The sequence below is a fragment of the Orbicella faveolata genome, unplaced genomic scaffold (genome assembly GCF_042242905.1).
Source record: "Orbicella faveolata isolate gen_17 unplaced genomic scaffold, um_ofav_v1 contig_2, whole genome shotgun sequence".
Classification (NCBI taxonomy): domain Eukaryota; kingdom Metazoa; phylum Cnidaria; class Anthozoa; order Scleractinia; family Merulinidae; genus Orbicella; species Orbicella faveolata.
Window position 1 is genome coordinate 22,881,752 of NW_028301547.1, and position 15,883 is coordinate 22,897,634.

Here is a 15,883-nt window from a genome sequence, read left to right on the forward strand (position 1 = left end):
TTTTATTTCAAAATTTAAGTTCCTATAATATAAACAATCGATAGGCAAAGTTTCACAAAAATCTCAGTGCAGGTTCTATTTCATCGGAATGACCTTAAGTGAGCCAAGTGGTTCGTGTCGTCGACAAAGGAAACTGTTCCGGGAAACTGTCTGTTGTCTTCTTGGTGAAACATTTTTGTATGTGAAACGCTCGGTAATTTGAAGAAAGCTAGCTCTACGGAGACGATGAAGAAATCATCTTGTCAATTGCTGCTGCACTCCTTCCCTAAAGTCTTCGAATTTGCAGACCTGTTTAAATTTCATCGGCAATTGTATCGTGAACACTTTTCTTTCCTTTACCGCAATCATGTTGAACATCGCAACAATCCACGCGATAAGAAAAACGTCGTCGTTGCCAAAGACTTTGAAGGCATTGCTCCTGAGTCTTGCTGCTCCTGATGTTGGTGTTGGTTTATTGCATCACCCATTTTACACCTCGCTTCTGGTAACATGGTTACAACAAAACAACCCCGGGTGTATCATCTATATGGTATTCATATCCATTTTAAGTGTGTTTTCTTTTGCCTCCTTTTTTGTATTGTAGCCATAAGTGTTGACAGGTTCTTAGCGATTCATCTTCATCTCAGATATCAGGAACCAGTGACTCACAAGCGTGTTGTTGCCGTTGTGATCTCAATATGGTTGCTTAGTGTGTTTTTTCCTTGGATGGTGTTTGGGATTCCACCCGATGTTTACTCACGTATTAATTTAATTTTTGGAGTTATTGGTCTTTTCCTTACAACAGTGGCCTGCATCAGAATTTATGTAGCAGTACAACGCCACAAGAACCAGATTCATGCCCTGCAAATACAAGAAGGAGCAGAGAATGACGAAATGACAAATTTTGCTAGAATTATTAAATCTGCAGTCGGTACCTTCTACGTATATGTTGTGTTTCTGATTTGTTATTTGCCTTACTTTATCAGTTGGGCCGTTTGTAACATCAGTGGTCCCGATATCGAATTCAAGAGATGTTGGCTTTATTCTTGGACGGTCGCGTATCTTAACTCATCATTGAACCCAGTAATTTACTGCTGGAAGATGAGACACATTCGACACGCTATCATGGACATACTGAGGAACATGTCTTGGCTCGGAAACCGCGCCTTACACTAATCGTACATCTGGCGATGCTATTCCAGGATTTAGAACATTTATTGTTGTTGTTGTTGTTGTTGTTGTTGATAAACGCCTTCTGTATATACCAATGACAACATGCAGTCTGAAGTCGGGCTGCATGTAAAAACTGATTAAATGAAGGGATTGATGTAAGTTACTTATTCACGGAACTCTTAGTTCAGAGGTGGTTTTATTAATTTATTAAGCAATGTAAAAAATTATAAGTCAGTTTAAATAAATTTATTTCCCACATTAGAATGATAGGGAGCATGTCGTAAAGTCTTGTTCGCTTCTGTAAATAAAGAGCAGTTTTAGTTGCTGTGTTGTTGTTTGCACTGTGACAATGACTGAAGAAACCAAAGGTCGGAAGTGGAAACTGTCTCGTGTCCAAATGTTGTTCGATGTTCTAATATACCTTATACACTTCATGTGTCAGGGTCGAAGAAAGATGAAAAATCAAGCATGCTGATATTACTTAGAAGCTCTTGAAATTGTTTTGAGTCATGATCACTCATATCCCAGTAGAAGACAAACTCTTCTCAAACTCATTAATAATTCATCAAGTAAAAACAAAGAAAATCACAACCGCGAAGGAGGTCTAGATACCCGGTCTTAATTAGCATAGATTTTTCTTCTGCGTTTACTCCTTAGTTTTTGTTTCAATTGAGAAGATATGATATATCAAACAATCGAGAGAGTGTTTCATCGGCTATCCAAGCTCCTCGAATTTCGTCAAACCCGATGAAACACTGTCTCTCGTATTTGATATCTTACCCGAAAGATGTAGCAAACTCGATCAAAGTATCAATGTTTAAATGAAGGTTCTAATCGTAGTCATCGACCCAAGAGCGAGCCAATAGCTCATTAAAGCTGGCACTTAGCTCCAGCCTGCCTAGCTTACAGCGGCCAGGAATATTGCTACTTTCCCCACCCCTGGCAGGAATGCTAGTCTATCGCAGCGTTACCCCTCGCATTTTGTCAGTTCGGCCCATTAATTCGCTGGCAATCATTTATACGTGAGTATCGTAGAGGTGCAGAGAGGAAGTGTGAGAGTAAAGTGCCCTACTCCGGGCTTAACACAGGGGCTCTGGCCAGGCTTCATTTACGCCCCTCTCTATTTTTGTCAACATCGAGTTGAAGTCTCACAGCAGGGCACATAGTGAGAGAGAATGATAAATAAGGAAAATCTGGCAGCTTTAAGAAACGTTGACGACTCTTTCAAATCGGAAAAGCTTAAAAAGGCGTAATAATTTGTTTGAAGCGTTTAACACGGCTAGATTAATGCGGAACGAACGCACAAAACGTACGGATTTATTTCCCTTTTTACTGTACTTTTATTCAAGGTTGTAACAAAATTACCAGAGAAGAGATGAGCAACCTTCCCTAAATGATTTTTAATATCTACTATGAAACCTGTACGCCTTGACTTTCTAGTAAAGTACTTAGCCTTTGACATTTATTGAAGCTACTTTAATGAAAGAGCTCCGTCTTTGAGCGTAGTTTGTTTCATCTTTTGATGTCGCTGTGCTTTTGTCTTCAGGATCAAAACCAAGTGGGGAGGCGGCGGGGGAAACTGGTTAAGACTGGGTGGTGGTGATGACGATGAAGGCCTGGATCTAAATAATGTTCTCCGAGAAACAAGCAGACCGTTTCCCAGAGAGCGAAAAGGACTCACCAAGCACGCAAGGTGCATACATTTTTTCCGTTCATTGTGACAAGTTGCTTGCATAGCACTTCTCTTTTTGATCTCCTCGTTTTTAACAACCATTGTTTGTTATGTCGTTTCTCGGAGTTCAGCTCCCCCGGAACGTCAGGAGAGGCAAGCGTCACCGCCAAGAAGGGCCGGCCGGCGCCAGGGGGACGGTGACAACGATGAGTTCTTACGCATGCTGGGAATCACTCTTGACGAGCCTCCAAAGCCAAATCAGGTGGATTCAGCTGATGATAGTTCCAAGAAAGTTTTTTAAGCAAGTACGATCTTCAGCGAAATTAAGCGCGTAGTTTTCATTTCATACTTTACCTACATTAGAAGATGATGGCAAATGTTTGTGTTTGGTTTCTAGTTGTTCAATCAAAAAATAGCACAGAACTGCCTGAACTTGGTGGACTAGGCTGGAGAATGGAAACTTTGAACCGAACTATCTAACTTTGGAAACGTGCTCTACATCGGTCTGTTGTATAACGTAAGGGGCCGTATTCGTATTCTCGGTAATGGACTGGAACTAGCTTGCAATGGAGGCTCATGCGGGGGAATATCATTAAAAAGAAATCAACGTCATTTACATTTGAAAAGACTCCCCGCGTTAGCCTCAGTTGCAAGCTAGTTCCAGTCCATCACCGAGAAAACGAAAATGATCCATTCATGTCACTTCCAAAATTATTATCTTCGTCAGATCGTCATTTAAGGATTAATGTGAAGAGTATTTTAATTTCACTGCTTTTCCAGGAGATAGCAACGAAGTCAACTTTGTCGAATTTTTGTCATTTTCTTAGGACGACGAATTCCTTGAGCAGGAAGCCCACTTCTTCAATAGACTGCAGAGGTCACGTGATACCAGCAAACATAAGTCCAATGGTTCTCTGAATTCAACTTTTTACTAAACATGGTCACGTGAGTAGAATATTGTCAGTCCTGTTTAACAAGTCAACAGCTCTCGGTATGCCTCATGCGGCCCATTGAACAAACTGAACGAATTATATAGTAGACTTGCTATAAATAACTCTTTGATTTCCAATGAGGTTTTATCTTCTTTATATATTAGTTTGATGAAAATACACTTTCACACATTTAGCTAGCAATGCATGAAAACTGTACAAACTTGAACAAGTCGTTGCAGTCTTGGCGTGGGACTGGGGATTTACAAGAGGCCTCAATTTTTTGACGTTACGTTGAGGGGGAAACGCCATACTTTCGGAACTTTCTGACTTGAAAAGGATGACATAACCTGTTTACCGTTGATATTTCTGCGATACCATTATTATAGCATCAACTAACAAAGAGTCCTAGCACTGATCCATCGAAGAATAAGTGATATGAATAGCTGGAAACTGTTGTCAATCAACTTAAGCACGTAATTTATAATTTAATCTTAATTTGTCAGCAGAAACATGATTCATTCTCTTTAAAATGCAAGTTTATTTAATGACACCGAAAAATTCAATTTTATGTTTTGATTCCATTTTATTTTGTCTTTCAAGAAAACTAAGTGGTTATATCTTTTGTGAGCTTAAACGCGAATTTTTGTCTCATCAAACACTCGATAGAAAGAGCGACTGCTGAAATACTTTTCCTTCGCCAATGAGTACGTTGAGAAGCAAAATTAACTAAATTGTAGATTCCGTCCATGATTTTCGAAGTTTTCAATTACCCTGAGTCTATTTTTCGATGTTTTTGAAAAGGTTATCAGTGAATTCAATAGGCTATTTCTGAAGTACCTTGTGACTCTTTTTGGAAACAAGTCTTCGTGCAAAACCTTTCATATGAAAACGAGTCTGATTTGCGTGAAAATGAACTTCTAGGTGCATGGAACACAATTCCATATGAATGATTTCGCACGAAGACTCGTTTTGACAAAGGCAACTCGAAAGTGGCTTATTGATCTCGTTACCATTGTTCGTTCCTACTTGTGGAGCCGACATTGGAAAAATAATTACTTCATTGCAGTAGTCGGTTTTCCGGAGAGCATGACATAGCAGTATACTTTACTTTAATTTCACAATTACTTAAGTTGTGTGCATAACTGCTAGATCAATAATGTCTTCATATCTTTCTCCGCAATTCAAATATATGATCTTTCATATATTCACTTGTATCCTTCACCATCTACGGGTATATTACGAACTCACAAAGTAACCAGCTCCCGGATGGCTTTATAGCTCAATTGGTAGAGCACTACACCGGTATCGCAGAGGTCATGGGTTCGAATCCCGTTCAGGCCTGAATTTTTTTTGAGGCTTTAATTTCACAATTACTTAAGTTGTGTGTATAATGATCAATCATGTCTTTCATGTATTCATTTGTAGTATACTTTACGTTGCAAATTAAATTAAACTAATAATTAAAGTTATATCGCGCAAATCTTTTGGTGTATTCATTAGTGAATTCAATTGATCTCGTTACCATCGTTCGTTCCTACTGGTGGAGCCGACATTGGGAAAAAATAATGTCTTCATTGCAATAGTCGGTTTCGCGGAGAGCATTACATAAGAGTATGCTTTAAGTTGGGAAATATATGGAAATAATTATTAAAGTTATATTGCGCAAATTAACATATGAATACGATCAAATGCACTAGACGGTATTGTTCGACGCCGGAACCAACAATACATGTTAAGATTTAGAGATACAGTGTCAAATATGTAGGTAATGGAACTACATTGTAATACTCGTGTGTTTTTTAATCTTGCCATTGTCAAGCTTTTCTGTTGAAATTCTCGGTTTTCACCAGTCATGTGATCAAAACTAAAAATCGTAACCATTCCATAAATAAATTCAAGAATCTGGAATATGATAGATGATTGCTATATAAACAACCTCGCCAAGAATCAGGTTTCTGCTGTTTTTCATTCGCCCGTTATTCGCAGAAGCGTGTCATCCAAATTTATAGAGCTTTGTATGGAGACGCCATGTTTGTGCCCTTCGGAGGGGCACAAACATGGCGACCGTAAAATAACAAAAACATCCGTCATTGAGTTTTGCTATTGAAACGAACATTTTTACTCTAGTTCTCCGACACATTGAAATAAATGCTTCTTCTAGTGCAAGCACCGTTTATTTAACAAAAACTAAAGCGATAACTCGTCTTTTGACCTACGCGACAGTCTTTTCTGGCCGCCATTTTCATGTCACGCAACGCAAAAGCTTGGAGTGCTCTGTTACAAAAAGAAGAACTCTGTCGAGCTAAAACATTGTCAAACGTCACGTTCCTACAGGGTCTTTTATCTGATGAAACTAAAACCTCAGAAGGAAGGATAATTTCTAATTTTGGAATATGACTACGTCACATGAAAACCAAGAATAGTTGAAGTAGTAATTATAACGCACACATGGAAAGTGGAGCATTCGTACGCGTTTCGCACGCCGGACTATGCACCGTATGTAAAACTAGAAGCAGTTTCCAGGCGTACAATCAATTATTTATATTACTTTTTTTCTTTATTATTTTTTTAAAAATGTTAAGCAAATATACACATAAAATCTTTCCTATACAGATGTTAACTTTGCTGTGTCCATCAGCGTCTTAAGCAATTAATGAGGCATCTGAAGATCTTCACTCGGTACTGAGTATTGTTACCGGCTTCTCATCTATCACCTCAGTTAAATCCAGTATTCTTATGATCCTTTTGGGTTTTCATAAGAGATAGCTTCCCTTAAGTACCTCAAACAAAGGACAGTGATGTGTATATCCTTGTTTTAATGTACGCAGTAATTACAGACTTGCATGGATACAAAAGGAGTTTTCATTCCACGGTTATTGCGAAAATGTAAGCTACACTTTCTGAAAATAATACATCTGAAGAGTGATTTGTTGAATACTTCAAGTTAATGCCTTCCTCTACGGACAAAATATAATGCTTTACTAAGGAAAAGAATCGAGAAAAAATACAGCGTCGCATCTCAGCGTCGAGAAAAATCTTGAATGTCAACGCTTAGAGCCATTAGAAAATTGATTGGATGTAATGGAGAACTCAACTTGTGAACTATTGTCAGGTAGGTTTCCGAATGTCTCTGAAGTTGAAAACCTTCGTTGGATCAACCTTGTTAATCTTATCTTAAACAATTTCCTGTCCTATACCGCCATCATGTTAAACGTTGTAACAATCCACGCTATAAGAAAAACTTCGTCGTTGCCAAACACTTTGAGGACACTGCTCCTGAATCTTGCTGTTACAGATGTTGGTGTTGGATTAATTGTTCAACCAGTTTACACCTTGCTACTGGTTAAGTGGTTACAACAAAATAGTGAAGACTGTAATTTCAGATATGCATTTGTCATGATTTCGTCGACCTTTTGTCTAGCTTCGTTCTTGGGTGTTGTGGCTGTAAGTGTTGACAGATATTTGGCAATTCATCTTCATCTCAGATATCAGGAACTTGTGACCCACAAGCGTGTTGTTGCTGTGGTGATCTCAGTATGGCTGCTTAGTGTAATTTTCTCTGTGGTAGTGTTGTGGTTGCTGCCGGATATGTACTCACGTCTTGTAACTTTTCCTGGAATATTTGGTCTCGTTCTTACAACATTGGTTTACATCAGAATTTACTTAACCGCAAGACGCCACAAGAATCAGATTCAAGCCCTGCAAGTACAGGACGTAGAAGAGAATAACGAAATGGCGAGTTTTGCTAACCTCGTTAAGTTTGCAGTCGGTACATTTTACGTATATCTCGCGATTTTGATTTGTTATTTGCCCATGTTGATCTGTTTGGTCGCCACTGAAATCAACGGGCCCAGTATTCCTTTGAAGAGTTGGTTTATTTTCTCAATTACTCTCTTTTTTCTCGGTTCTTCTTTGAATCCAGTAATTTACTGCTGGAAGATGAGACACATTCGGCACGCCATCATGGACATACTGCGGAACATACCTTGCCTCAGAAATCGAGTGAAAGGTTTTTGATGTTTCTTGTGATTTTGTTTCATTATGTCCAAAATGTTGCTCGATAGGAGAAAAATAAATTTTAAGCACTTGATCGCTAGTTGAGTTGAAACCTCCAGGTACCACCGTTTTTAACAGATCTTTTCATACAGTTGTAAAGTTTGTTGTGGTAGCTTCCACTGTTGACGTAGCGCCATTCAGAGAATTCGATGAACATTATTCGGGGGAAAATTCCAAGTTAGTTAAACAAGCAAAACAACGCAGAGAGCGAGCCGTCTAGAATTCCGGTGAAAAAGGTCCTAAATTCTGTGAAAAAGAGAAATGCTAGGTGCAAGCTTAAGTTTATTCTCAAGAAATATACCCCTAAATCTTCAAAATTGTACGGCTTGGCAAATGAGTATAAATTATGGTATATAAGGTATTTACAGAAATGTAACTGTTTTTAATTTGTTACTAACGTTGTCAGTTTTAAAAGACTGACAACAATGAAGCTGTCAACAAAAGAAAGCAAACTAGTAGCTGTTGTTCAGGTAAAATTAAAAAATCAAATTGCCTCACTAAAAGATACTGCCCGTATCAAGAATGAATCTTTTGAGATCAGGTGATGTTGAATTAAATCCAGGCTCCTTACAAGATGTGACCAGATTGCCTGTTGATTCCTTAAAATTGCTTAACTTCCGATTGGGATAGTTAGGAGTGATAGCTCTAGTTGTGGGTGGTGCAGGTGACTGCTTTTTAGAGCCATATCACATCAATTATATGGTAATTCCAATCATCACTTTTACATCCGACAAGCTGCTGTTGAATGCCTCAGAGATAACCCTGAACGTTTCATTCAAAGCAATACTCAGAATTCATGGAATGGTTACTTGGTAAGTAACTGTATATCAATGCAAGGAACATGGTGTGATGCACTAATGATACAAGCAGTTACGGAATCACCAAATGTACAAATTTATATTGTAGAATCTCGCGTAACCTTTTGGACCGGTGACTTTGATAGAACCACATCATTCATCATCTTAGCAACCAAGAACAATATATGAAGGTCATGTAAATGAAGTACGTTATGTATCAACAGTACCAAATAGCTCTTACTCGGGAAATAAGCACCATAACAATAGCTATTGTGACTTCAGTTTCACAAAACAAAATGTTCTTTCTGAGCAAGAACATATATACAAGTGGTAGAAAAAGAAAACACAATTCTGATCTGAAGAATATTAGAAAAGGCACCAAAGGCAGTGAAAATGATAAATGCAAATCCTAGACTCATGAGCAGAAAAATGGTATTCTTACATGAACTATTACAGAAGTACCAGAAAGGCCGGTAAAAAGAATGAAAACTATGAATGTAACAATGATATGCTAAGTTTAACCACTAAAGAGAATGAAAACACTGAAAGTCAAAAAGCAAGAAAGGAAAAAATACAAAACATGGCTGTCTTAATATCGAAGTTCCATAACATTGTGTCCCAGGGCCCATTAAATACTTGTAGTTGTTGTGACCAGCTGTGGTATAAGCACAGTGCTTTCCCAGCTGCTAAAATAAGAAAATCAAACCATGCTGCTGAAAAATATCTTTTAAAAACAAAAAGTGTCATCAATCAAGAGTGGTTATGTAGACCATGTCATGATCAATTACTTACCAAAGAATAAAGTTCCACAACAAAATCAACCATCAGCGTTTATAGATATCCTTGAAATAATCCAGCATAAGTTTCCCCAAAGTATGAGTTCTCACAAATTCAAGTGTGGCTAAGTATTAGCCCATTAAACTGCCATCTGTAAAGATATTCTATTCCATTCCATTGCAGCAGACACAAGTACCTATTTTTTAAAAAGTCAAGAAATAACGGAAATTAATGCAAAATCAAGCCAGAATGCTAATGAAATGTACAAATTGGTGAATTCTGCAATTTGATGAAGAACACTAGAAAAAATACAGAATTGTGTCAAAAAGAAATAAGATTTTTGGCCAAAGCTGCATGAAATTTACAGTTGCAATTGTCAAAAATGATAGACATAAGTTGACATCTCAAACTTTCTACAGAGGATTAATAATAGCTACTGAAAGTTTCAGCCCCTTGGAGTAAATCTTCATTTCAAAAATGTGAAAAAACCTTATAATGGAGGGGGTGGGAGGGGTGGCATCCACCCCCACCCCCCCTTGTACGTCCGAGTTTTAATCTTAATTTGTCAGCAGCAACATGAATCATTTCCCTTTGTCAAGCAAATTTAAAATTTATTTAAGGAAATTAAAATTCAATTTTGTGTTTTTATTCCATTTGATTTTGTCTTCCAGAAAACTAGGCTGTTCGCGCCAAAACAAGGGCACGTGACACGTTGCGATACACGTGATCGACTGACCTTTGTATCGTTTTTAGTGTTTGTGTCGCATTACGTTGTTGTCGTTCGTTGAGAATAAATCGTCTGAAAAGGTTTACCGTTTTGTCGTCTTGAAACTACGTGAAATCGTCCTGAACATAGGCGGTTTCATCTCTTGTAATTTGAAGCGCGAATTTTTGTCTCATCAAACACTAGATAGAAAGAGCAACTACTGGAATAATATTGTTGTACCACTGAGCACGTTGGGAAGCAAAATAAAATAAATTGTAGATTCCGTCCATGAGTAAGATTTTCGTAGTTTTCAATTACTCTATGTCTATTTTTCGGTGTTTTAAAAAAAGATTATTCATCAGTGAATTCATCTGAACTCGCCACCATTGTAAGCTCCTAGTTGTGGAGCCGACATTGGAATAAATAGTTACTTTGCAGTAGTCGCTTTTTCGGAGAGCATTAAATAGAAGTGTACCTTGAGTTGGAAAATAAATAAAATTAATAATCACAGTTATATTCCACAAATTAACATACGAATATGATCAAATGCATTAGAGGGTTTTGTTCGCTGCCGGAACCAACCGTACATGTTTAGATGTAGAGACAAAGTGTCAGATATGTACGTAATGGACCTACGTTGTAATACTCATGTACGTGTTGATCTTGGTATTGTCAAGCTTTTCTGTTCATAAAGTTGTGATTTGCTCAGGTAGTAACTATAGCCCACACATGGAAAATGGAGCATTCGTTTACCATGGGACTATGCATGCACCGTATATGGAACTAGAAGCATTTTCCAGGTGTGCAATCAATTAATAACTTTTTTCTTTCTTTATTATTCTTATGAAATTAATGTTAAGCAAATATACGTTCATTAACCACTTCAACACTAAAGCAGGCATCTGGGATGTTCACTCGTAGTATTGTTATCGGCTTCTCATCTACCGCGCTTGTGACGCCGGAAAATTCTAATGATCCTTTCAGGTTTTCCGAACAAATAGCTTACTTCATGTAGTTCTCACAGAGAACAATGACGTGTACTTCGTGGTTTTAATGTAAGAAGTAATTACAGACCTGTCTGTAAATTAAAAAATATATTAATTTTCATCTCCCGAGCACTTAAGGTACACTATGTGAAAATTATACATGAAAGAGTAATTTGTGGAGTACTTTACCGCCTCCGTCTACCGACACAGGATAATCACTTTAATAAGGAAAGGAATCAAGAAAAAACACTACCTCAGCTTCGAGAAATATCTTGAATGTCATCGCCCAGTGGCGTTAAAAAACTGATTGGATGTAATGGAGAAGTCATCTTGTGAGCTGTTGTCACTTAGTTATCCGAATGTCTCCGAACTTGAAAACCTTCGTTGGACTATCCTTGTTAATCTTGTATTTAACAATTTTCTGAGCTATACCGCCATCATGTTGAATGTTGTAACAATCCACGCTATGAGAAAAACTTCGTCGTCGCCAGACACTTTGAAGACACTGCTCCTGAATCTTGCTGTTACAGATGTCGGTGTTGGATTAATTGTTCAACCAATTTACTCGTCGGTCCTGGTCAAGTGGTTACAACAAAATATTGAAGACTGCAATTTCAGATCAGCATTTGTTATGATTTTGTCGACGTTTTGTCTCGCTTCGTTCTTGGGTGTTGTGGCTGTTAGTGTTGACAGATTCCTGGCAATTCATCTTCATCTCAGATATCAGGAACTTGTGACTCACAAGCGTGTTGTTGCTGTGGTGATCTCAATATGGCTGCTTAGTGTAATTTCTCCTGTAGTAGTGTTTTGGTTGCTGCCTGATATGGCCTCACTTCTGACATCGTTTGGATATGTTGGTCTCTTTCTTACAACATTAGTTTACATCAGAATTTACTTCACTGCGCGACGCCACGAGAATCAGATTCAAGCCCTGCAAGTGCAGGACATAGGAGAGAATAACGAAATTGCAAGTTTTGCTAGCCTCATTAAGTCTGCAGTCGGTATATTCTACGTATATCTCGTGTTTTTGATTTGTTATATGCCTTTGTTGATTTGTTCGGTCGCCACTGAAATCAACGGGCCTAGTGTTCCCTTGAAGAGTTGGATTATTTTTTCAATGACTTTCTTATTTCTCGGTTCTTCTTTGAACCCAGTAATTTACTGCTGGAAGATGAGACACATTCGACACGCTATCATGGAGCTACTGCGGAACATGCCTTGGCTAAAAAATCGCGTACCCCACTTATCTTAGGGCCGGCCGTGCTATGCCATTTATTCCCCACATTCATTGTTGCTATTGTTGATAAACACCTTTTGTATATAATATGAACTACGAACAGTCTAACGCAGCTGCCTGAAGACAAACGGGTCGTGTTAACTAAGGTCCAAGCGATGTAGCGCGTCCGGTTTAAACTGTAAATTCCTAAACTCCTACATCAAATTATGCTTATAGGGCTGGCTAGCAAACTATACCAAGAATTTTAAAATAAAATGAATTGTCGAATTTGTTTACGACCTCTAAATGCGAGCATCCGAATCACCTGTTGAAAGCTACAAGTCAAAGCGAATTGTGTTTTTCTCTTTTTCAATTTGTACCTCAGTTTTCCAACTTAAAGCGCCGAAAAAAGCTGTCTGCGGTTTGCTATATTCAATTTCAGAAGAAAGTTACCGAACATTTTGGAAATAAGATTAAAAAATATGGGGTGATCATAGAAAAATCGCTCTCTATTAGGAAATAAAAAATTGGCAGACACTTCTCTGTTTTATAGATGTCAAACTAGCTACTGTCCAAATTCCCTTTGTCTTGTAGCTTTCAAAAGGTGATTCGGACAATCACATTTAGAGGTCTTGAGAAGTTCGACAATTCATTGTATTTTAAAATTCTTAGTATATTGTGATAGCCAGCGCTATAAACTTTAATTTGATATAGAGGTTTAGGTATCTACAGTTTAAACCGGACGCGCTACATCGTTTGAACGTGAGACACACTAAAGGTGCTCTGAAGGTATACGGTAATCTTAAACTGACTAACTGTGAATAGTTGTTCAGTGCATTTTCCGCGGTGTCTTTTTTTTTGCGGAGTTTGCAAAAAATTCTTCATCAGTGAATTTATTTGATCTCGTTACCATTGTTCGCTCTTACTTGTGTAGCCGATATTGGAGTAAATAATTACGATTTTGCGGTGATAATAACAGTAATAACAGCTTTATTGAAGTGTCAGTGTATTTAGCATTAACTACTAATTGGGGACACAACAAAAAAAAAGTTAAAATTATTTACAATTAAATAAGTAAAAAAGGAAGTGTACATGCATGTACAATCAATCTGCAAAAATGTATGTATAAGTAGCAGACGAAAACAGTAGGCATATTATTGGGAGTCTTTAAGAATTACAGAGGTTACAACAATCCACCGTGGGAAAAAAGATGGCGGCTGTACATTTTACCACAATGCCTTGCGAACCTAACACAGCCAACAAGGCACAAAGAGAGCCAAATTTTTACAAGATTTGTCTCTGTACTAAGGACATTAAGTAGCTCAAGTTCTTCCGGTTTTGTAAAGTTTCTGTACGTTTTTATGAACGTTGTAAAGGTTTTCGCTCGCTAAGAACTATGGGTAAATGTACCAGTTGCCATCTTTTTTCCTACGGAGGATTATTGTTGTTGTACAGAAAAGACGTGAGGTCTTTTTTCCTAATCTTCTTTTTGAATGATTCCCTATTACCTAGAGCATTACCTAGGCATTACCTAGACGCTTCTTTGCGCCGCAGAAAACGACAGTACATGTCTACATTTAGAGAAAAAGTGTCAAATATGTACGCTATGAAACTACATCGTAATTGTCGTGTGCTTTTTAATCTTGTTATTGTCAAGCGGTTATGTTTATATAGTTTTGATTTGCTCAAGTAGTAACTATAACCCACACATGGAAAATGGAGCATCGGTGACATGGGTGGTATATGAAGCTAGAAACAGGTTCCAGATGTACAATGAGTTAATGACTTTGTATGTTTTAGTATTATTATTTTTATGAATATATTAACGCAAATATATACATACACTGTAAGATCTCTTCTATGTAGGTGGTAGCTTTGATAAGTCCAAGTTGTGGCTGTAAGTGTAGACAGATTCTTGGCAATTCATCTTCATCTCAGATATCAGGAATTTGTGACCCACATGTGCTGATTTCTATATGGCTTCTTAGTGTAATTTTCTCTGTGATAGTGTCGCGGTTGCTGTCGGATACGTACTCACTTATGAGATTTAGTCTTGAACTTACAGAACTCGTTTTTGTGACATTAGCTTAGATCAGAATTTACTTAACCGCACGACGCCACCAGAATCAGATTCAGGCCCTGCAAGTACAAGGCTCAGGAGAAAATTACGAAATGACAAGTTTTGCTAGCCTCGTTAAATCTGCATTCGGTATATTTTACATATATCTCGTCACGACGAGATTCATGAGTTTCTGAAATAGCCGCCCACTACTGACTTTGAGCTAGTGAATAGCGGAAAGTCAGGAGGGGGTCTAGTTTAATCCAAGCCAACTTAACCGCAGGGTAAAAATAATTTGATGCTTCTTGACAAGAATCGTGTTAAAGACGGCATCTACTTGTCACCGGAATCATTCCGAAAACAAAATCTAGGTAACTGGAAACCTCTCAGTTTTCTGGAAACATTTATAGCGCTAATCCACTGCACTCAGACTTATATATCAAGCAATGGTACCCGCGATAGCTTTTTTACTGTCAAAACGGGAAAACAGTCGGCCTTTTTGCTTTCAACTGAGCCGTGTTGTTTTTTTTAACCGTAAAAATGTTCAGACGGAAATGTTTCCGTTTATAAATTAACGCCTAGCAAAGCGGGGAAGGGGGGACATTGGGGTTTGCGGTATTCGACATTTTTTCTTGCGGTACTTCGGTAATTTTAATTTCGAATTGCGGTATTCTCCGAGCCTGCGGGATGCGGTTTTTAACATTTTGGACTGTATTTTATCCTCCAAGGCCTTCAACTTTTTCCGATGCCTTTTCCAATTTCTCATTGGAAAAGGGTAAGTCCCGGAAAAATATTGAAACTACAAGTCGCGTGAAGCCCACGAACTCTGTAGCAGTAGCCCGACCTTGTTTCTTTTTAAAACCCGCTCCTGTTGCTTTGCTTTGCTTTGTTCCGTTTCACGTTACGTCTATAATTAAATTTGATTGGAATAAACACTGTATGGATAGAAACACGAAAGTAGAAATATGGTAAACACCGTTTTTTTCTTATTTTCGGTCCTTTGTTCTCAACCCCTGATAACTCGAACTCCCAATAACTCGAACCTTTTCCAGTTTTCCTTGAAGGTTCGAGATATCGGGCGCCGATTGTACATCGTCTGAGGGACCAGTCACAGACAAAGTCAATAGTTCTTATGAAAATGATCGAGAATTACCTTGATTATTTCCTAGAGAAACTTCGAATTAGTTATGAGCACCTTAATCATTCTGTACTAAATTTGGGCACCAAACTTCATAACACAAAAAGGACAGACTTGTTGTTGGCATGCATAGCATTTATTTTGCTCTCAGGGAGTATCGAGGATGCTTCAAGGAAAAATTCTGGTGTGCTATGCTGCTTTCGTTTTTCTTCATATCGATTTATTTAGCAGTACTGAAATGAGTGACTTGTTATTTCGAAATAACGAAAATGAATCGTCTCTGGCTTACACAGATATTTTTGTGTCGTTTCTATAAAGCATATATCCCTGAATTAAGACTTCGACTTGGCAGCGGTGTTGACTGCGTTGAGACAAACCCAGGCCCAATTGTG

The 15,883-nt window shown here is 38.0% G+C and overlaps 1 protein-coding gene and 2 pseudogenes across 1 annotated transcript; all 3 read left to right on the plus strand.

Moving 5' to 3' along the window:
* The first annotated feature begins 225 nt into the window (after nucleotides 1-225).
* Nucleotides 226-1,155, plus strand: LOC149112507 (histamine H2 receptor-like; annotated as a pseudogene).
* Nucleotides 1,156-6,837: 5,682 nt separating this feature from the next.
* LOC149112508 (uncharacterized) lies at nucleotides 6,838-8,798 on the plus strand (annotated as a pseudogene).
* A 2,591-nt stretch (nucleotides 8,799-11,389) lies between these two features.
* Nucleotides 11,390-13,096, plus strand: LOC149112509 (adenosine receptor A2b-like). Its single transcript, XM_089290122.1, has one exon. It carries the CDS (start codon nucleotides 11,395-11,397, stop codon nucleotides 12,328-12,330), a length of 936 nt encoding a protein of 311 aa, XP_089146248.1. The 5' UTR covers nucleotides 11,390-11,394; the 3' UTR covers nucleotides 12,331-13,096.
* Nucleotides 13,097-15,883: the final 2,787 nt, after the last annotated feature.